Raw genomic sequence first — 23923 nt, 5'->3', positions numbered from 1 at the left:
ATTGAATCCAACCATCCTATGAAGACCTAAGGATAATGGACTTAAGTAAGATATAGCCCATCAGGTAATCAGCCCTTAATGGTCTCTTACACTTAACCTCTTAGCCCACAATGATCAAACACTGTCCGACAGGGAAGGACTTCTCCCCTGACTGGAAGGTGCAGTGTCACACTCTCTGCTCGGATGGGTCCCGGAAATTAAAACCTTTTGCAAACACTTTTCTTAAAACATAATATATATATATCATATAAATATATTTTGCAAAACAAAATCTTAAAACACAATTGAAATCCACTACCGACCATTAGAGAGAGTGTAGTCCCGATCATTCACTTTGTTTGACAAAGGGGCCGATCCTATCACTATGATCACCCACTTAAGTGAATTCTCAGACTGCCCCAACATACCCAGGTTTTGACCCTAAAGGATTTCACTGATTGGTATATCAAAGACAGCCCAATCCGACACTTAGTGCAATACCATAATCAAGTATAGGGGTTATGTCTAACTTCCTAGTTTTGCCCATCAATCTCCAAGATCCAGGGCATAACTGGAAAATGGTTCGAGTTCAGTGTTTCAACCAAACACACACTACATGTGCTTTGGGTCCAACCCTGGCAGCTGAGACAAGCTGCCCCAACTTCTTTGGCCGCACATCAGTGTTAGCCTTGGCAGGATAAACTCCCCAAGTCTATCCAACGGTTGAGAACATTCTAAACTAACACGAGTCTCATAAGTGTCCAATTTAAGGGGTAATTTCACAGAAGCATACCAATGACAATATGAAACAATAATGTACTTTTATTCATTTACAATAAATGTATCTATACATCAATCTGATTGAAGCTAAGGGCATACACTGTCTAACAGGTAGTTCACTTGGAGATGGGTTGGCATTAGACCTGTTCACGGGCCAGCCTATTCTACATCGGGCTTGGACAAGGTTTTAACTTTTAAGCCCTTGGGCTCGAGCTCGGGCTCTAAACGCTGGGCCCGAGCTCGGCCCAATAATATTATATATATAATAAAAATATAGTATATATTATATAGTAATAAAATTAGTAGTGAAAAAAGTATTATATATATTATAATATATAGAATATTATATAATATAATATATAATTAATAATAAAATATCTATCCAAATTGGGCTTTGGGCTTGGGCCCGGACTTCGGGCTTTATATAGGATTGGTCTTGGGCTTGGTCATTTTTTGTTTATAAAGGGGCAAAGCCCAGCCAGGCCGGCCCGCAAACAGGTCTAGTTGGCATTGATTGTGTAAAGAAAAGACCATATTTTAATAGTTGATAAGTAATTCATGACCTTGTAATAACATAAAGTAAAAGAAGGCACCTGGTTTTAAAACATAGAATGGTGCTAAGATATTTATCTTCTTATGTTAGTCAGGATTTGAAACATAAAAAAGAAATATTTGAGAACCTTACACAGGTAACTACTCTGTTTTATTTATTTATTTATATTACTATTACTCTGTTCCTCCACTCATTTCTTTATGTTCTTCATATCTGATTTCACCATTCTTGCAAATTTACTTATTGCTACAAGTAGCTATCATATTGAGTATAGGAGCATACCATTTATCAACTGATTGAAGTTTTCTGGGATATTCAGAGGTGTCTATATTAGGCTAGCAGTTGTAGGAATTTGGGGACATGTAAATTTTAATCATTGAGATGCATTTTATGCATTATTCTATATGTGGTGAAAACATATTGTGGAATTACATGCTTATCCTCAACATTTTCTTTATTGCAGTTAAATGCTGACAAAAGCCCTTTCCAACGAACATTTGTTAATCAGGTATGCACTGCTCAAGAATTTTCCCCAAAACATTGCATTTTTTTTTTCAATCTCCCTTATTAGTAGACCAAATTGGTGTAGTTCCCATTTCCACCTCATATCTGCTTCCTATATAAGGCAAGTGGGGACCGGGAAGACTACCTTGCATTTACTAATCTCCTGCATGCTTGTTTCTTGTATTTGGAATGGTTCTTTTGTTGTAAGGCTTATTTAATTGTTATTTTATAGTTGCTGTTAGTAGGCTGACTTCTTAAGATACTGTCAGTTACGTACTTGTTTTTTTTCCTTATTAGTTTGGTTCTAGGGTGTGCCTCCAGGGGAATACTTGTAGTTTCTATTCTTTTTATTAAGTTAATATAAATAGAGAACTGGCGGCAGCCAGTAGTATATTTTTTTCCTTCTCAATCGTATCTCCCTCTTCTTCTCTTTCTTTCTCTCTCTCTCTCGTCTCCCACTCTCCATGAATGATTACATGGTATCAGAGCAGATTTTCTGGGCTGTAAAAGACCTACGATCCCTCCTGTTTTGAGCAAGGTTTCCTTCTTTAAATTCTTGGACGTGGAAGACAGAGAAACCCTAGTAGGTTTTTTGGTAGAAACCCTAGCAAATTTCTGGCGGCACTTCCTGTGGTTTTTTTCCTTGGTCGTAATACCAAGGAAACCCTAGTTGGAGAAGGGCGATGCTGATAGAGACTCTCTTCCTTCTCTATTCGATGCTGTGAAGTTGATTTCAGGTTGGCACCTTCGTACAGCTGCTGGACAGGTGTGTTCTTGTTTGTGTCTTCTTTGGCCAATGGTATGAAGGGTTTATTCCTTGGTTATATATACTTGTTTGGATGTTGGATTGTTAGACTGTATGAGCTGCAGTCGGACTGATAGAAATGTTTGCCTTGGTTGTGTTGAACTGATTACCGGGCTGGTTTAATGACTGAACCATCTCAGAGTTGATTTCAACAGTGTCTTGTTCTCTTCCTCACATCCTAGAAGTAAATTCCTCGAGGGTTGGTTTTCTGTTTGTGGTTGTTGTCTAGTTGTGTGGTGTTTGGACTGGTTTTCAGCAGTATCCTATGGCGAGCTATGAATCAACTTCATCGGGGGTCACACCAACCCGCAACACAGCTGGTATGGGAGGTGAAAACATGATTTTTCCCATGCCAATTACCCCTTTAAATGGTCTGAACTATCTGGAGTGGGCTAAAAGCGTAAAACTCTATGTAACGGCAAGGGGTAAAGTTGGTTACATTAATGGAAGGGTGAAAGAACCCAAGGGTGAGATGGTTGAACATGATAGGTGGGACCAAGAAAACAATATGGTGATGTCTTGGCTCCTCGCAGCCATGGAACCTGATGTGAAGAAGAACTTTATGTGGGCAGACACCGCTAGTGAGATCTGGGAACATGCCAAAACTACCTATTCTGAGCTAAGGCATTATGCGAAGGTTTACCAGTTACAAGCTGTAAACAGGGAAACCGTAGTTTGTCTTCATATTATCCAGCCCTTACCTCCATATGGAAAGAATTGGATCATTATCAGGCTATAGAGTGGAAACATGATGATGATGCTAAGGCCTACAGGAAGCTGGTCTCTCAGCAACGTGTGTTTGCCTTCTTGTTGGGACTGAACCCTGCATATGAACCGTTGAGGGTTCAGATCCTAGGAAGCAAAGAGTTGCCGACGGTTCACGAGGTATACTCCCTTGTTCAATCGGAAGAAAGTAGGCGGAGTGTGATGGTTACAGCTGAGGGGGAACAACAAGTTGCTTTGGCTGCAATGAATAATAACTCCACGGGGAAGAAAAGTGACACTAAGAAGACTGATGATAAAGATAAGTTGTTCTGCACCCACTGTTGGCGTTCACGGCATACACGTGACACTTGTTGGGACATCCACGGGAAACCCAAGTGGGTAGTGGAGAATCAAGAACAGGGTAAAAGTTAAGGTCAGAAGAAGGTGAACACAACACAGAATGTAGCACATGTGGCAACCCAAGAAACTTAGGTTGCCGGTAGTACCCGGGACCACCCTAATAAGTTTGACCCCAAGGAAGAGATAATGAATTCCTTCAGAGAGCACCTGGAATCTTATGGTAGGGCTTTGCGACAACAAAATGGTGTTGCCGAAAGGAAAAATAGACACCTCATTGAGGTAGCTCGCGGGATGATGCTACATATGAATGTTCCAAAAAAGGTTTTGGGTGGATGCTATACTTGCAGCTGCTTATGTCATCAATCGCATGCCCTCCAAAGTGCTGAACTACATGGCCCCTCATCAGTTATTGTACCCTCAGTTTCCTTTATTTTCCATTCCCATGAGAGTCTTTGGTTGTCGTGCCTTTGTCCATGACTTGTCTCCATTTCGAGGTAAGTTAGACCCTCGGTCAATTCCTTGTGTTTTTCTGGGGTATCCCTCATCTCAAAAAGGGTATCGGTGCTTTGATCCCGTTAGTCGTAAGTTTTTTGTGTCTATGGATGTGTCATTCTTTGAGTCTGAGCCATTCTTCCTTGCTTCTCCTCAGGGGGAGAGTAGTAGTGTGGAAGAGGAGAAGCAGGTTCAAGTATCTCTTCCTTCTATTCCGGACCTTGCTCCCTTTCGTGTCTTCCAACGTACACGCCGTAGAGATCAACGATGTGATAGAGATGTGGAGCAGCCAAACACTAAGCAACCGACACCGTTAGACTCCCAGGAGGTAAGTCCACTCCCTAACCCTACTCCTACTGTGGATGACCTTGACATTCCTATTGCTCAACGAAAGGGAGTCAGGTCATGCACTACCAAACACCCCATTACCCATTTTGTTTCCTATGATCACATTTCCCCCTCATACTGAGCCTTCCTATCTGTAGTTGATTGCATCCCTGTTCCCAGAAATGTTGCAGAAGCCTTAAAATACCCTGAATGGACAGATGCTATGAAGGAGGAGATTAATGCTCTTCACAAAAATCAAACTTGGGAATTGGTGGATCTTCCAAAGGGGAAAGACCCCGTGGGGTGTAAATGGGTGTTCACGGTTAAGCACAAGGCAGATGAAACAGTTGAAAGGTACAAAGCAAGATTAGTAGCCAAAGGGTACACACAAGTATACGGGGTTGACTATGATGAGACTTTTGCTCCAGTAGCTAAGATGAACTCAATTAGGGTTCTCCTGTCCTTAGCTGCTAATTTTGACTGGGAATTGCATCAACTGGGCATAAAGAATGCTTTTCTGAATGGTGACTTAGAGGAGGAAGTATAAGGTGTGCAAGCTGCGAAAGTCTCTTTATGGCTTAAAACAGTCTCCCAGAGCCTGGTTCAGTAAGTTTCACCTGGCAGTTCAACAGATGGGCTTCAAACAATGTCAGTCTGATCATACACTCTTTGTGAAGAGATGTCAGGAACAGGTTGTTGTATTGATAGTGTATGTGGATGATATCATCATTATAGGAAGTTGAAGCTCAAAGATACAAAAATTGAAACAATTCCTTGCATCTAAATTTGAAGTGAAAGATCTAGGTCCCCTGAAGTATTTCCTTGGGATTGAAGTTGCCCGCTCAGAAAAGGGTATGTTTATCTCTCAAAGGAAATACACCCTTGATCTATTACAGGATACAGGCAAATTAGGTGCAAGGCCGGCAGATACTCCCATGGATGTTGACCACAAGTTAGGTGACTGTGTTGGTGAACCTCTGAAAGATGTGAAACAGTTCCAAAGGTTAGTGGGAAAGCTGATTTATTCGTCCATGACCCGTCCAGACATTGCCTATTCCGTTGGGGTCCTAAGCCAGTTCATGCACTCTCCTAAGAAACCACACATGGAGGCAGCGGAGAGAGTTCTTAGATACTTGAAGAAATATCCCGGAACAGGTCTACTATTCAGTAAACACAATCACCTAAAGCTAGAAGTCTTTACAGATGCTGATTGGGCAGGAGCGGTAGATGACAGAAAGTCCACAAGTGGGTATTGCACATTTGTGGGAGGAAATCTAGTGACCTGGAAGAGCAAGAAACAAAGTGTGGTAGCGAGGTCAAACGCTGAAGCTGAATATAGAGCTATGGCACATGGGGTGGCTGAAGTCCTTTGGCTAAAGAATCTTCTAGGGGAGCTTGGAGTTGTTATTCATAGTCCTATGTCTCTTTACTGTGACAATAAGGCTGCAATAAACATCACCAGCAACCTTGTCCTACATGAGAGGACCAAGCACATTGAGGTGGACAAACACTTCATAAGGGAAAAATTGGAAAAAAGGGAAATTTGCATCCCTTATGTCAACTCCAAGGAACAACTTGCTGATGTCCTCACAAAGGGGCTTCTATACTCACGGCACAATGAGTTATGTGACAAGCTGGGCATGATAGACATATTCAGCCCAACTTGAGGGGGAGTGTTGTAAGGTTTATTTAATTGTTACTTTATAGTTGCTGTTGGTAGGCTGACTTCTTAAGATACTGTCAGTTAGGTACTTGTTTTTTTTCCTTATTAGTTTGGTTCTAGGGTGTGCCACCAGGGGCATACTTGTAATTTCTGTTCTTTTTATTAAGTTAATATAAATAGAGAACTGGCGACAGCCAGTAGTATATTTTTTTCCTTCTCAATCGTATCTCCATCTTCTTCTCTTTTTCTCTCTCTCTCTCTTGTCTCCCACTCTCCATGAATGATTACACTTTTCTCTCTTTAGGTGAAGGTGGGACCACCTTATGGATGTGGTAAGCTTTTATTTTGAAAAGTAAGGACTTTTATTAAAAAAAAGTGTTACAATAAAGCAATCCAACAGAGGTGCGAGGTGCAGCCCTGTTACTAAAAAGAATTACAGCCAAGCCAGAAAAAGTTCAGACTTATGCACCCCCAGTTTTGCAAAATAATCAGCCATCCCATTTGCTGACCTCCTTTCCCATTGGATTATAACAGTCATATCTCTGATTAGCCATTTAAATCTTTTTAATGATTCCCTATACTTCCAAATCACTATTTCTGGTTCCTTCAGCCACCCTGTTACCAATTTAGAGTCACCTTCAATCACCAATTTGTCAAAGTTTAGATCTCTAGCAATTTGTATCCCTTGCAAGACTGCCTGGAACTCAGCATGCAACTGCATTCCCAACTCCCACAAGGCCTGAAAATACAGCAAGAATATGTCCAACAAAGCTCCTTGTATAGATGAAGGCGAGGCCTTCATCCTAACTCCTGGGCAATGTGTGACATGGAACAACACTCACTATTGACACTCAATAGTAAGTATTTTCCCATGTCCCACATTACCTAGGAGTTAGAATGAAGGCCTTGCCTTCATATATAAAGGATAGACAACCATGTGTTGAAGCCCGTACCCTATTTTTTGTGTCATAGGTCCAATGCCAAGCCAACCTCAGCTCAGGTCCCATACAACAAATAGTTGTTCTCAATTTCAAAATGAATCATAGTCTTACCTTACATCCCAAATGGTAGATGGGCAATGTTTCATGATTCACAAACTCCCAATTAGAAATTCATTTTTTATACTAAACAAACTCTCAGAGAAAAGGGGGTCTTCTTGGAAAAGAGCAGGGATCTGGAGGAGGTGATAGACAGTATAAGAAATGAAGGTAGCAATATGGGCAAGGACCTTGGACATCTTCAAAACTTTCTCAGTAACTGATTTCTTCAGGGCTTGGACTGAAATAGCACAGTCATCAAGAGAAAAAGACAGAGTTAGGATGGATTGGAAACCCCCAGAAGGCAACAAAGTAAAATTGAATTTTGATGGGAGCTCTCTTGGTAACCTGGGTATGGCTGGAATAGGAGGGGTCATCAGAAATTTCAAGAGGAGAATCTTGGCTATTTTCTTAGGACCAATTGGCTTGGGAAATTCTTTGAAGGCTGAACTGTTGGCTTTATCACAAGGCCTCAGGTTAACTAAACAGCTGGGATTTAGAATGATGGAGGTGGAAGGAGAATCACAAGTAGTTATTATCTTGGGCTAAATCCAACAGGCGTATTCCTTGGTCCCTTCAGCATGTTCTAAGGGTAGTGAAAAGATTGAAAAAGAAATAGTGGTTGAATTTAAGTGGATTAAAAGGTGTGTGCAAATGGCTTAGCTGACTCCCTAGCTAAACAAGGGGTTATGAAGCAATGATTGTTTTGTGCATCCATGTAATTTGGGGTTGCAAATAGGGATCGACACTCTGGTTAAAAAAGATGTATTAATCATTTCTACATTCCAAATATTATAATAAAATCATTTTCTGTTGATCTAAAAAAATACTAAACAAACTTTCAAAGGTTACAACTAAGTGTATGATGTGGACACTATGAACTGTTAACTGACTCTAGAAGAAGGTACCTAGCTAGGGGTGATCATGGGCCATGCTGGGCCGGGTTATAGCCCAGGCCCTGGTTTGGTCTAACCCAGACCCCAGCCCTAAAATGTAAGCCTGGGCCCTGGTCTGTATGGGCTCGGGCCAGGCTTTGGGCTTATGACAGAAAATAATGAAAATTTAATTATTTATAACACTTTATATTATATGATGTGTAATACATGAAAAAAAATGTTGCATGGGCCCAATATGCTCCTACATTTAAGTAGGCTTGTCGTTTTCATAAATCAAATTATCCATGACAGCACAATATGCTCTTACAGTTAAATGTCATGAGGATGAAAACTTTCAATGATGACTTTTGATTTTATATATGTGATAATAATTACATATCGAATTACAGATACATAGCAGATTAATTAGGCCAGCAATGCTGCTACCCAAACCCTTCCCGGTTGGGAGTATAATATCAGATTACAGTACCACCCAATACAAATTATCCCTGTTCATCCACTGTCTTGCAAGTGCATCAGCAACACTATTTGCCACTCTATGCGTCCATGACTGTCATTCCCAAATTTCTTGCCAGAAATTTAGCCTCTCTTGGTGTGTATCTATGCTGCCATGTCCCATTGTAGGTATTTCTGAGCCATCCCAACACAGTCTTGGTATCTCCTTCTTGTAAGGCAGTTCATCTCTTGTGGAATCTTCCTCTCCCATTAGGCCCAAGTATAGTGCTATGAAAGAGGATTATGCGATTTTGGCTATCACTTAGAAGATTATTCAATTTCTAACAATCATGGGTAGAGCAAGTTGTGGTCATTTATATGCATTTTTTTGCTTTTATGTTGTTTTTTATATTCTATCCATTGAAAGATGGATGACTATACACCTTCATTTTATGGCTTATCCACAGTTTTTGAAATCCTAATTGCCCTTCTCCATTGCCTTCCCCATACAGAGCCGTACCCTTTCTACCAATCAATCGATCTACCCTTTATCGGTCCATCTTCTCCCTTTTCCTTAGGCTGTTTAAAACAGTCTCCAGTGGCTCTACAACCAGTTGTGATTTCCATATAAACAGTTCTATTTTTTCTGTTCCTAAACCTTTCTTTTCTACTGTATAGTTTTCCCTATGTCAATATCACAATGTCATTACATTAATTCTAGTGCAATGTCACTGAGTGTTTTTTTTCTTCCTATACTTAAGTTTTTGCTTATTTTTCTAAGTAAGGGTGATTATTCCTTTTCTACAGTTTCTCTGTTTTATTTTATTTTATTTGTATCACCAGTTGGCCTCTCATATTGATACTTTTTTATATGGATCCTAACTAGATAAATGTCACAAAGGATGTCTAGAACTAACAATTCACATGGCATTGGTAGGAGACCTTCCCCCCCCTCCCCCCCAACCATTTAGATTCTCCTCTTTCCAGAAAAAAGTGCTCTACCCACTGAAATTAGCAGTGCAGAATACAGTTTTTGATTAATTTAATAGTTTGATTTTTTTATTACTCATAAAAACTGATTTGCATAGAACCCATTGACTCTATTCAAGCTGATAACTATTTTCTTGAATTTCACCCTTCTTTTTTATTTAACAGAATGATGCTTCCAACAACTATGGGCCTTCATATTTTGAAGTCATTTTGTAGGTGAAGCGATGTGGGGAGATGTCAAGGAAGTTACGTTTCTTCAAAGATCAAATTACTAAAGCTGGTATAGTACTTCCTGTCCGTCCTGCACCACAGCCAGATATTGACTTAGAAGAATTAGAGGTTTGTGTCTATTATTTACCTTTGAATTGGTTTGGTTGGTATTATTCATCATTCAGTCGGTAAATCATTTTTATTGTATTTTTGCTGCACCCAGTAACATGATTTTCTCAAATTTTTACTAGAAAAAATATTCAGAACAATGAATTCTTTCTATATAGGAGAAAAACTTCACTCAAGAGTCTAATATGGATTATTAATGGCAAACCTCTTACTTCCAGATACAACTTGCCGAGCATGAACATGAGCTTATTGAAATGAACGCAAATAGTGAGAAATTACGACAAAGTTACAGTGAGCTCCTGGAGTTCAAGATGGTATTGCAAAAGGTACATATATTTTGGGTTATTTCTTTGATAGAAATCATGATGTAGTGACATCTTATGGATGGCTGTTGGCTCATGGTTTGATAGTTGCCTTACAACATGGATTGGCCTTCTCTTTTATTCTTTAAGACTCATAATTAATACTGTATCCATAAATACTTTACCATAAGCTATTGTTTGCATATCTGTTGATTCACTATTGTTCTTTGTAATTATTAACCAAATCAAAGATTTTATTAACTATAAGGAAAACATAAAAGAGGGAAGACAATTTTCTAGTTTTCCCAGTGAAAGACAGGGCCAGCCCTAAAAGGCCTCTCAATAGAGAGGGATGAACAAATACCATTCTTCATCAAGAAACAGTACCATTCTGGGACTGCACTTCTCCAAGTAACTCTATTCTTCCTGATCCTTCTAGCTAGAATATTTGCTAGAGAGTTTGTAGATTGAACGAGGTGTTCACTCTAGACAATAGAGCTCTTGCCTCACTAATATGATATGAGAAGAGTCATGCTCTCTCATATCTGCACCTAAACCAGTCAATAACTTCCTGCTAGTCCCCTTCACATTCATTATCCATTGCTTATTCTCTTTGAATATTATTTTAAGTTGGGTGGATTATAAAATTATGTTCCTTTGTTTTTTTTTTTTTGTTGCATATGCTTATTTGATAAGAAAAGTGGTTTCATCTATGCTAATATGAATGGGATGCCTCCAAGTTAAGATTGAATTATGCAATGTATGCTAATATTATTTTATGCTAAATTTCTTTTAGCTGGGGATAAAGATCAGCTTATTTCGCTCTAATTGTGTGGAATTCAATATTCCCTTTGTGGGCCTATTCATAGGCCTCCCCATCCCCTCTGGTGGTGGACAAGGTTGGACTGCTTTTTTGTGTAAGTTCACATGGTGGCTGTCTTGAAGTCCCAGGACTTGCTGTTATAGATAGGTTTAACCATGGTTTTGACTCTTCTTACATGGCTGTTGATGGTTAGGCAGGGCCACTTTTCTGCCATCCATTGAAGGAGACTTGGTCAATAGCATCAGATGGAGCCAAAATGTTGGAGCAGGCCCATGAAGATTAACTCATGACGCTTGAAATATGATAGCACTCTCACCTGCTTAGATTAGGCAGATCGCAAGGAACTTAAATTCAACAGCTGATGAACTTACTAGATCTCTTTCAAAGGGCTTTTTTTGTTTGTTAACAGCTCCCTTTATCTTCTTAATTTTAGTTTGAGAAGAAGTCAGTCCTTTTCTTTTAATTTGTATGGAGTTGTACATCAACTCATGTACACACTATTACCTTTTCAGAATGACAACTGAAATAGGGCTTCCCTTGAACTTCTTTACAATGAGCTTCCTTCATGTAAGAGAGATGGGCGTTGTACCCTATTATGTTAAGAATAGTATGACTGTGTTAACAATGAGAAAAATCTTTCATCCCATGTGTATGTCTGTCTCTCTCTGTTTGCTTACATGTAAACACAACCATATGCTGTAAATAATTGTTTTTATATAAAGCTTGTTTTTTGTACATTTATATGTTCCACTCTGTATAAATTCTATAAATAATATATAATCTTTGTGGTGGTGTAGTACTAAGGCAAGTGCCAAATTTATTTCTGCACTGTTTTTAATAGTAGAAATGTGTATTGTTCTTTGCTTTTACATGTACTATAATTATTCTCTTAATTGATGAATATCATAACTCTTTGTGGTTGTTTTTCATTAAAAAAATTATGACTTTTCAGTGAGTTTCTGGTCTTTTGTTCTCTCTCTCTCTCCACATTCCAGGCAGGTGGCTTCCTTGTTTCAGCTCAGAGTCACACAGTTGCACAAGAGAGAGAATTAGATGAAAATATTTACTCAAAGGATGACTATGCCGACAGAGCATCATTACTTGAACAGGTATTCTTTTTCTTATTGTTTAATAATATCTTTTTAGATCCATTGCTATAGTTTCATCTGTTAAGTCACATCTTTTTACAGGAAATGCGGCCTGGTCCATCGAATCAAGCTGGCTTGAGATTTATTAGTGGCATTATTTGCACATCCAAAATTCTAAGATTTGAAAGGATGCTTTTCCGTGCCACAAGGGGCAATATGCTTTTTAATCAAGCACCATCTGAGAAATATGCTATAGATCCCATGTCAACTGAAATGGTATTGTTTTTTCCAAATTTTAAATTTTCTGAATACCTTTTTTATATTTGAAAACTTATGGTAGTGTTTCAATCCATAGGATATGCTGGATCCATGGACATAGTTGCTTAGGTTTACCTTCAATTCAGTCAGTGAAGGCCCAACTAAAGCTTTGAACTAACTCAAGCCAGTTTGAGGTTTATGAACGTAAATGCTACTAATTAACCAATCAATTTGTGCCAACCTGAATTAACCTCAACTAATTTTCACTTCAAATTTTCTGCAGCAGCAAATGTGAGAATGTTTTTTATTTGGGTAAACTATAACAACACTCTATTTTTGAAAAGGTTCATGGACCTCCCTTTTTAGAAAAATTGTTTTTGACCTCCCTTGTCATGGACTTTTATTTCTTATTACTTACCTTCTCTTAGGAATCTTTCAATGAGGCTAACCAGTACCTTATCATGTGACTTTTGAAATATTTCAAATATCCCAAACTACAATAGGAATCATGTTTAAGCAATAAAGATCTTATCCACCGATTGGTGATTTTTAATTGGCATTCAAGGGCGGACCAACTATGACAAAGGTGCCAGCTGACTCAGCTGGTAAAGTTGGTGGATCTATTTCCCACTGACCTGGGACCAAATTCCATCTTTACTCTCCCCAATCCCACCTCCAAGTTTGCCTTGAAGAAAGGTGGGACCATCCATAGCTTCTCCTTCCTCTTACTCCAACAATGATAGTCAAAGTTGATTTTGTATCGTCTGTAATTTTCTTTGCATTTCTATGGCCAAATGGCTCTTGGGGCATTTATGTCATTTTACATATTCTGTTCATGAAATAAAGGTCCAAGGATGAGAGGGGAGTTCGAAAATATATATATTTTTTTCTTTCCAGAAATAAAGGCTAGTGAAATTTTCCGAGAACATAGTGAGTGTGGGTGTAGTTTACCCCTTTTATTTTATTGTGCTTATGTTCTCATCATTCCATGTCTACATTGCATTAGCTGGTCAAGATTAATTGGATTTACTTTTCTGTTAATAAAATTCCCAGTTGATTTTACAAACTGGTAAGAATGTCCTTTGTAGTTAATTCTTATATTTAATTTAATAGGAAGTAATAAAATAGTGGATCTTTAATTAAAAAAGAATAACACTGATAAAGAAAAAGACCTTGAATAATATATATTTTTTTGGTTAAATTGCTCCCTATTTTAATCATCATCATCCATGCCTTATCCCAACTATATGGGGTTGGCTACATGAATCCTTTTTTGCCAATCTGTTCTATTCAATGCCATATCCCCTATTTAAATGTTAACAAAAAGTAATCATTATTGCTAACAAAAGTTAGACTACTTTTTCTCTGGATCTTATACTTCACGGTCATCCGTACTAATTTAACTGCTATTGAAATTATATCGATTCTTCTTGCTTCACCCGTGCAGGTTGAGAGAACAGTGTTTGTAGTTTTCTTCTCTGGGCAGCAGGCAAAAACAAAAATAATGAGAATTTGTGAAGCATTTGGTGCAAATTGCTATCCTGTTCCTGAAGATATTACCAAACAAAGGCAAATAACTCAAGAGGTATGCATGTTCCGAAGGAAGTCATTACCTGTTTTCTTATGCACTGCAAAATCAGAATCTATTTCTTTTCCCTGGATGAATTTGTTTCGTTAGCATATGATTCTTCTTAGATCATGTTCCCTAATAGTAATAGGGATACATTTGCTTTTACTTGTAAACGTGGTTTCACTTTATTATATTTCCAAACTGATGAAACTAATTTCCTTTTGAGAACTTTATTTATAAATATCAGAGAACAATTGTTAACATTTCTAGGATTTGCATTGGTGTATGTTAATGCAAAATCAGTCTGCATTGGTTTTGATAATCAATCTGGAATTTCCATCACAGGTTTTATCACGATTATCTGAACTGGAAACAACACTGGATGCAGGGCTCCGCCACAGAAATAAAGCCCTTACTTCAATTGGTTTTCACTTAAGGAAGTGGACTATTATGGTATGTTGTTGCACCCTTGTAGATGACAATCCCTCCCCCATGGCACATACACACACAAAAAAAGAATGTCATTATCTGTTTGTGTGTTGGAAATATGGTCTTGTACTAAAAATGAACAATATCACATAGACATGAAGTAAAGCTTTCTTCTTAAATGTTTAGTCTGAAAATTTGTGCATCCAATTCCTGAGGGGAGGTAACTATGTAGTCTAATGGCCTTACTGCTGAGACCTGAGAGTTGGTTCACAAAGTTTGGTTTGGATTTCTGCATGTTCTTTTTCATTTTCCAATTGGAAAATATCCTTAATGTTCTGAAAAACAGGAGGATTTTCAGAAGGGCTTGAGTTGCCATTAAATGAATAGGTCCTTTTACAAATTCAGTTCCTGTCCTGTTCAACCTGTAAAGTGATGGGTGTGGGTGTTTGTTATCCCAGATCATGAGTGGTCACTGTGGTGTAAGTCTTCATTTATTGTGGTCTGTGATGCTCTGGGGGGTTTATGGATTTAAATTGATAGTTGATGGACTTGACAATCATCAGTTCCTTGAATTGTTGTTTGGGACTTAAGTACAGGCTCTGAAGTGAGACCTCCCAACATTCTCTTAGGGTCTATATGAGCAGAATTTCTCTTAGGGTCTATATGATCATTGATGGTCTGTTCTTCATTGGTTGCAGAACATGTTAGGCATTGGGTTCTAGGTTATTGTTGTGTTAACAAGTTAGGAGAAGGAAAAAGAAGAGGAATTGGAGTATGTTTTGGGGTAAATTGAGAGGTCTACTGTACACTTGACGTCTTTGAGTTAGAAGTTGGGGGTAGGCTTTCTTGGGGTCTGAATATGTCCTATGCAGGAGAATTCTTGGGGTTTACTGTTGGAATTCTTCCGGGAGAATTCTAACAGTAGACGGTTAACTAGAAGTATGAGGGAGGAGCATTTTTTGTTTAGGCATAACCTTCAAGATCTTCCTCTCCATAATGGTTACTTTACCTGGTTCAATACACAAGAAAATGCTATTTGATGCAGACTAGATAGATTTTTGATGACTGCTGATTGGGAGGAGCATTTTCCTAATTTAATTCAGGAATTAAGCTGTTGCTGCATTTCAGATCACTGGCCGGTCATCCCGTGAAATAAGATTATGAGAAGAGGGAAACCCCTTTTTAGACTGGAGAAGGTGCGGACACATCACAAGGATTTTCATCAAAAGGTAGCTTCTTGGTGGGAGGATTGCAAGCATAGTTGTCAAGGCGATGCCTAGGCGACAAGGCACACTTGGAGGCTCGCCTCGTCTAATTGCGAAGCAGTTTTGTATGTTGTGTTATAAAATACTATTATATTCTTAATTTTTTGAGATTATAATTATAAAACAGACATTATTAAACTAAAATATTCATTTTTTGTGTTTATATACTAATTTCTCTTTATTATTTTCTTATTTTTTAGGGTTTAATCAACACAAACATTGCTAACTGCTGTATTGAACCCTCAAAGACTTCAAAACCTGAACCAATAAGTAAGGAAAAACTTAAAATTTTGTCTAATCAACACATTTTCTTCTTCTTCTTCTTCATCTTCGTCTTCCACCTTTTCTTTTCTTCTTTTCCTATAACAAAAATAGGGGTTCAGCCCCTATATTTTTTTGAATATTCTTCTCTTCTTTTTCTTCTCATGAATATGTTGATTTTCTATACTTTAAAATTAACTTTTACTTTTCTTATGAAAATTATGGATAATTATTAAGGAAATATGGTTATGGAACCTAAGGAACTGCCCTAGGATATATGTTTTTTACTTAAATCCATCGCCTAGGTGTCTAGGTGACAAGGTGCCCCCCTCTCGCCTAGCCTCACCTTGGCGCCTTGAAAACCATAATTTCAGGGTGGAAGGTTGGGCTGGTTACTGATTCTTACAGAAGCTGAAACACTTGAAGAGGAAGTTAAAGTCTTGGGGAAGGAATGAATTTAAAGAGTGGGCAGAGAAAAAACAAATGAATCTGGTTGTGGATTTTTGTCCTTTTCGGTTGCAGGTGGTTGCTGCCAGCAGAAGTCTCTTAGCTGTTTGAACCTTCAGTCCTTGGTAGGCAATCCAAAAGAGGAAGACTAATGCGGAGGTGCATTAGGTGGGTTCCTTGTGGACTATTTGGGAGGAGAGGAACAAAAGAATCTTCCACAATAAGGAGAGAAGTCTTTCTGACTTGAAGGACTGCATAATGATAAGGGCAATACACTGGTTTAGAACAAACTTGGCCCAGCTCTTTTCCTTCAATGACTTCTATTGGTCAACAGTGGCTAGCACTTCATCCTCAAAACAGAGTTATGTTGCAGATTGGGTCCCTCCTGCTGAAGATTTTGTTAAACTAAACTTTTACGGAAGTAGCCAAGGTAACCCTGGCCCCTCTGGCATAGGAGGAGTCTTGAGAGATAAGGACAGAAATGTTCTAGCTTTATTCTCAGGCCCAGTTGTCTTAGGAGACTCTACCAAAGCTGAGCTACTAGCTGCTGTATAAAGGATTCAGCTAAACAGTCAACTTGGTATAGAAAGGCTGATAATTGAAGGTGATTCCCAGGTTGTTGTGGGATGATTACTGGATCCAGATTCAACTGTCTGGGGTTTCAGAGACCTCCTTAAGAAGGTGGTTTGGTTAACAAGGAATATGACAGTGAAGATCCAATGGGTAAGAAGTTCAGCTAATGAGATGGCTGGTACTCTTGCAAAACAAGGGGTTAACAAGGATTCTCTGTTCTGGGCAGCTTTGTAACTGTTTAATCTCTCTTTTAGTGAGTTTTGTATTTTTCATGTAATTGTGATTTTCTTAAGAGTGAGGCTGCACCTCGAGCCTCTCTTTGGGCTTACCTGTAACGGTGCTACCCTTTGATTAATGAATTAATTTTCAATTATCAAAAAAAAAAACAAATTAATCATGGAGCTGGATGATCTAGACTTAAAGGGAGCTGAATGGGACTCTAGCTGGTGATGATTTTAGGAAAAAGGAGGTGCTGAGGAAATACTGGGAAAAGGTAATTAGGAGAGAAGAACTTTTCTAAAGATTGAGATCCAGAGTTAAATGGTTGAAGAACTCTTCTAGAGATTGCAAAGGAGGGAGGCTGAATTTAAGTGGGTCCGAAGGAATGAAAAATGGGTTAGCTGATTATCTAGCAAAACAAGGGGCATTGAGACAACTATTTTGGGCTCTGCTTTGTAATGAGGGACAGAAAGGAGTGATTAAATGGGATCATCAATCCCATCACCAAGTTGTATAAACCATTCCCAATCTGAAATTTAAATAAAATTCATGCTTACTGATAAAAAAAAAAGGTTGAAGGAAGGGGACAACAATTCAAGATTTTTTTCATAGCTATGCCTCAAGAAGATGAAGGAAAAATTACATTTCCAAATTGAAGGTTGGGTAAAGAGAGGTGGTGGACCAAGAGGAAATTGTAGAGAACATCTTAATTTGCTTCAAAGAAATGTTTACTCTAGACACCCCTAGGATACACTTCTTGAAGTCTTTGTATGGTCATATCTAATCAGAAGAGAAGAAGGCCTGGCTAGAGAGGGAGTTTGAGGAGTAAGAGATTAAGGCGGCTGTTTTTAGTATGGACAGAGACCGTGCCCCCAGGCCGGATGGTTTCCCTAGGCTGCTCTTCCAAACTTGCTGGGACATAATCAAATTGGGTCTATTGGAGGTGTTTAATGATTTTTATCATTCACCTACCGTGAATAAGGGCAATAATTTGACCTTCATTGCTTTAATTCAGAAAAAAAGTCACCTTGTAAGTTACAGACTTTGGACCCATTAGTTTGGTTGGAAGAGTAGAAGATCAAGACTGTAATCAGTCTTGAATCCTAATAGGTTTTAGGTTTACAAAATAGAAGAAAAGTGAGAGAAAGAAGAGAGAATAGAAGAGGAACAGGAGAACACAAGTGGTTGAAAGGAGGAACAGATTCTAACAGATCTGCTGCCGCCACTTTCTTATTATTTATAGGTTATGTTTAGTACACAATGGAAAGGACACATCTGCCCTTAGTACTTACATAATAAATAAAGTAAATAAAGCTGAAATAAATAACAACTGAATTAACAAACTGACTCAAACTGACACTACTATAACTGAAACAAATAACTACACATGCTTTCCTACGAACACAGTGGGGACCACTACAGTGGGGCTCACATCAATGTTCTCTACACTCCCCCTCAAGTTGGGAGTAGATATCTAACATTCCCAACTTGGATAGGTCTGTCTCTAACTTCTTCCTTGGTACAGCCTTGGTGAGGATATCCGCGAGCTGCATATTAGATGTGATGTACGGAAGACACACTTCTTGTGATGTGACCCTTTCTCGCACAAAATGTCGATCAACTTCGATGTGTTTAGTTCTGTCATGCTACACTGGGTTGTGGGCTATATTAATAGCTGCCTGATTATCACAATACAACATTAAGGGCTTTTCATAGTCAATACCCAACTCTTCAAGTAGTGACCCCAGCCATAAGATTTCAGCCACTCCATTAGCCATTGACCTGTATTCCGCTTCAGCACTGGAGCGGGAAACAACACTCTGCTTCTTACTCCTCCAAGAGACAAGGTTACCTCCCACAAGGGCACAATATCCAGAGGTAGACCTTCTGTCATCAACACTCCCAGCCCAATCGGCATCTGTATAGACTTCCACCCTCATGTGATTATTGTTCTTGAGTAGTATACCTCTACCCGGGCATCTCTTCAAGTATGCTAATATTCTCTCTGCCGCAAGAAGATGAGAAGTTCTAGGGGACTGCATGTACTGGCTAACAACACTAACTGCATAGCTGATATCCGGCCGAGTGAGGCAGAGATATAGGAGCTTTCCAACCAACCGTTGGAACATAACTTTGTCTTCAAGAGGCTCCCCGCCCTCTGCACTAGTCTTGTGATTTTGTTCGATGGGTGTATCAGCTGGCTTAACCCCCAACTTTCCAGTTTCCGCCAACAGATCTAGAACATATTTTCTCTGAGAGATAAAAATCCCCTGCTAGGATCTAGCAACCTCAATACCCAAAAAGTACCGTAGTGCACCAAGATCTTTCACCTCAAACTCTTGATGGAGCTGTTTGAGGGACTCAATCTCATGATTGTCATTTCCTATCACCACAATATCATCAACATATACTGCAAGTAGTGTCAGAGAGGACTCCACCCTCTTGATGAATAGTGTATGATCTGACTGAGCCTGTACATTACCAAACTTTCCAAGGGTTAATCTGAACCTATCAAACCAGGCTCTAGGTGACTGCTTCAAACCATACAATGCCTTATTTAGTCGGCAAACCTTCTTACCTGTCTCAGGATCATAGAATCCAAGAGGCAACTGCATGTAAACCTCTTCCTGTAAATCTCCATTCAGAAAGGCATTTTTAATATCCATCTGAAACAAGGGCCAAATGATTTGCTGCAAGGGATAACAGAACTCGGATGGTGGTCATCTTGGCTACTGGGGCAAAGGTCTCCAAGTAGTCTATACCATAAATCTGAGTGAACCCCTTTGCAACCAGCCAGGCTTTGTACCTTTCAATAGAGCCATCGGCATTATGCTTCACAATGAACACCCATCTGCATCCCACCGGTTTCTTTCCTTTTGGTGGGTCAACCAGTGCCCAAGTATTATTCTTCAACAGGGCATCCATTTCAACTTGCATTGCATCTTTCCATTCTGGAACTGATAAGCCTTCTTGCACTGTTCTTGGAATAGGGACATCGGCAATGGAAGTAAGATAAGACCGGTAAGATGGAGACAGACGATCATAGGATAAGAACTGTGAGATGCTGTGAGCTGTAGAAGTGGTGCAATGTCGTTTCCCTTTGCGAATGACAATAGGGAGATCAAGGTCATCCACAAGAGAGGAAGTGGCAACAGTGAGGGGTATCTCAGTAGGTTCTGGATTTGGAGCCGCAGAAGGAACTGGAGCTGGCCGGGACTGCCGATGACTGGGATCAACCTGCCTGCATCGCCTGTGATAGACTCTCAACTCCGGCTCCCTCTGACCACCCTCACCACTACAACCTTCATCATCCAGTGGAATAGGTAAAGGAACAGCCCCACTCAAAACAACCCCACTTCTACCAGCCCCACTTCCACTCTCACTGCTCTCCCCCTGAGGAAAGAAACTCAAAACAGCCCCACTTCCACTCTCACTGCTCTCCCCCTGAGGAGAAACCCTAGGATAATAGGGTGTCTCCTCAAAGAAGGTGACATCCATGGAGACAAACCGTTTCCCTGAAACCGAGGGAAAATGCATTTGGAGGTCTTAGGTTCAAACTTGGAATGATGAGGCCCGAGAAGCTGAACGAAACAGGTACAACCAAAGGTTTTAAGGGGAACAATGAACAACTCCTCGTCTAGGTATAGAAGGGAAAAGGGGGTTCTCATATCAAGAACCCGGGAAGGAACTCGATTAATGAGATAAATTGCCGTGAGGATAGCATCACCCCAGAAGCGAATAGGTACATTGGAGGTAAACATAATGCTTCTAGACACCTCCAAGATATGCCTATTCTTCCTTTCAGCAACGCCGTTCTGCTGTGGTGTATAAGGGCAAGTGCTCTGGTGAATAACTCCATGGCTAAGAAGGTAGGAGGTCAATGGCTGAGCAAAGTATTCCTTTGCATTATCAGATCTAAGGACTTTGATTTTGGTCCCAAACTGAGTGAGAACCATCTGATGGAAGTTTTGGGTCAGAGCAGGAACCTCATCCCGAGAGCGCATAAGATAGACCCAAGAAAACCGGGTATGGTCATCAACAAACAGTAGAAAATATTTGTACCCACCCATCGAAGAGATATGATATGGCCCCCAAACATCAGTATGCACAATATCAAAAGAGGAATTACTCCTTTTATTACTTAAAAAATAAGAGGTTCTACAATGTTTGGCAAACTCACAACTCTCACACCTCAACTTTGATAACTCAACAGACTCAAATAAAGCAGGAAACAGACTTTTCAAAGACTTAAAAGACAAATGACCTAATTGGTTATGCCAAAGCATAACCGAACTCACAGACTGGGAAACAAAAGACTTCTTATCCACTGACTCCTCCCGACGAGAACTCTCTCCAAGCAGATAGATCCCGTTCGTCTCACGGCTAGTCCCAATCACCTTCCTCGTCTCCAAATCCTGAAAAACACATCGGTCAGGGAAAAAGGTTATTGAACAGTTCATGTGTTTGGTAATACTACTAACTGAAAGCAGATTAGTATCAAGTTTAGGAACATGCAAGACAAAAGATAAAGAGAAAGTATCTGACAGCTTGATGTCCCCCTTGCCCGAAATGGGAACAAGAGAGCCATCAGCAATGGACACTCTATCTCGGCCAGAGGACAAGTGATAAGAAGTGAACAAAGATGGCAAGCTAGTCATATGGTCGGATGCACCTAAATCTATTACCCAGCAGTGGTCAGTATTACCTGGAGCTGAAGCATGGTAAGCTGAGGCTCGAGTACCTGAATGTGCAAATGCAGATGTGGCAGGAGCTGATGGTGACTGAGATGGCTGAGCTGAACTCCCAACTTCCTTTTCCAACTGTATGAGGGCAGCCCGAACAGCAACTAAAGTCTCTAGGGATGTGCCTGATGAGGATGCTGAATCAGTATTCACGATCACATGAGCATTACCCTTCTTATTTCTTAGTTTTGCTGGGACCAAGTGAGGATGTAGCTTCCAACAAGTATCTTTTGTGTGCTTGGGTTTCTTGCAATGTTCACATACCAGATCCCGTTTATCTTCCTTCTTTCGGTCCCTTTCTGAGTCACCCCCTGGCTTAGGTTTAATAGCTGTCAAGGCTGGGAAAGAGGGCTGAGGCTGCATCATGACTTTCCTCCTAGTCTCTTCACTATGCACTAGGGAGTATGCTTGAGAAAGGGTCACACTATCTCTTGTCAATATCTGTTGTCGCACAATGTCATAATCTGAATTCAAACCAGCCAGAAACTCAAATACCCTATTCGTCTTGACTTGCTTTCTGTGAGTCTGTGCATCTTTGGGACTCTCCCACTCGAGGGTCTCTAGATGGTCAATCTCATGCCACAAGGATTTCAAGGTAGAGAAGTAGACAAAAACTGACTTCTCTCCTTGTTTAAGGCTGTTCACCTCACACTTCAGTTCATAGGCTCTGGCAATATTAAGGGATTGGGAATAGGTTTCTTTCACAACATCCCATATCTCTTTGGCTGTCTTTGCCCACAAGAAATTTCGACTGATATGTGGCTGCATAGAATTACACAGCCATGCGATAACCAAATAGTTCTCTTGAACCCACTTGGTGTATGTTGGGTCCTCCTTGGAAGGTTCTTTCACATCTCCCAAGAGGTAACCCAGTTTTCCCCTTCCTCCAATAGCCATCATGGCTGATTGAGCACACTCCAAGTAATTTGACCCATCAAATCTCATAGTTGTAATTTGAAACCCAGTTTCAGATACACCACCAAAACTGTTGTTTCCAAAACTACTTTCTCCCTGACCCTTAAACTCCATCTTTGATCAAGAATCAGTGGCTACAAACTGTTAGAGCCACTACTGCTGTACCAGGAAACAGAGTAAAACAAGCAGGTCTGAAATCTGATCTGAAACCAACACAAAACTGATCTGAAATCTGATCTGATCTGAAAACAATCGCCTATCACAGTATATGCAAGAAATCAACTCAAATCTGATCTGAAATCAATCGGCATGCACAGTACCAAGCAGCTTGTCAATCTGAGATGCTATTTTCTGAAATCACTACTGTGGGGCCCACTGCTGCGAGAGCAAAATTAGGGTTTCAACTGTAGGTCTGAAATAAGTGCGCAGCTGCACTCTCCAAACAGTCTGCACAAGTGGGACTTATCGTAGGGCAATATGAAACCCTAAAAACTAATCACCTCTGAGAAGGGGGGGGGTTCGGCCCAACAGTCAAACCCTAGAAACGAACTTAAACACAGTTCGGCAAGTCAAACCCTAGAAACAAACTGGAACACAGTTCGGCCCCTCCTTCTAGACAGGTTTAACCTATCTCGACTGATTGCAGTCTCTGAAACTCAATAAAAAAAAACTTACTTATGTACTTTCGGTTTACTGTCTTCTAGGGTTACCTGAACCCTAACCTTCGCTGCTTCTTCCTGATTACCAACTCTCTGCAAGCTGCGGCAAGTCTTCAACTGCTGCGAACCTCTTCTGGTAATCTCCGAGATTCAGCCACCGAATACTTCTTCAAAGCTTCCAGCCCTAGCTAGTTCTCATGTGGTCGGCTGGACTAGACACACATGAGAAGCCCTAGATAGGCTCTGATACCAAGTAGAAGATCAAGACTGTAATCAGTCTTGAATCCTAATAGGTTTTAGGTTTACAAAATAGAAGAAAAGTGAGAGAAAGAAGAGAGAATAGAAGAGGAACAGGAGAAGACAAGTGGTTGAAAGGAGGAACAGGTTCTAACAGATCTGCCGCCGCCACTTTCTTATTATTTATAGGTTATGTTTAGTACACAATGGAAAGGACACATCTGCCCTTAGTACTTACATAATAAATAAAGTAAATAAAGCTGAAATAAA

At 39.9% G+C, this 23923-nt stretch overlaps 1 protein-coding gene across 2 annotated transcripts in view; it reads left to right on the top strand.

Moving 5' to 3' along the window:
• The window catches only part of LOC104594751 (V-type proton ATPase subunit a1-like), a 76324-nt gene that overhangs the window by 4509 nt on the left and 47892 nt on the right, over positions 1 to 23923 (top strand). The window contains exons 2-8 of one of the 2 annotated variants that reach the window (XM_010255213.3): positions 1776 to 1820; positions 9743 to 9865; positions 10084 to 10191; positions 11986 to 12099; positions 12181 to 12354; positions 13784 to 13921; positions 14252 to 14359. In XM_010255213.3, coding sequence (XP_010253515.1) covers positions 1776 to 1820; positions 9743 to 9865; positions 10084 to 10191; positions 11986 to 12099; positions 12181 to 12354; positions 13784 to 13921; positions 14252 to 14359 — 810 coding nt within the window. Of the gene's footprint in view, positions 1 to 1775; positions 1821 to 9691; positions 9866 to 10083; positions 10192 to 11985; positions 12100 to 12180; positions 12355 to 13783; positions 13922 to 14251; positions 14360 to 23923 lie in introns of both variants that reach the window. The other variant, XM_088897476.1, reaches the window with a different exon arrangement.

Source organism: Nelumbo nucifera, chromosome 2 (genome assembly GCF_055504915.1).
Source record: "Nelumbo nucifera cultivar China Antique chromosome 2, China Antique-T2T, whole genome shotgun sequence".
NCBI classification, from domain to species: domain Eukaryota; kingdom Viridiplantae; phylum Streptophyta; class Magnoliopsida; order Proteales; family Nelumbonaceae; genus Nelumbo; species Nelumbo nucifera.
This window is presented reverse-complemented; position numbering and strand designations above follow the sequence as displayed.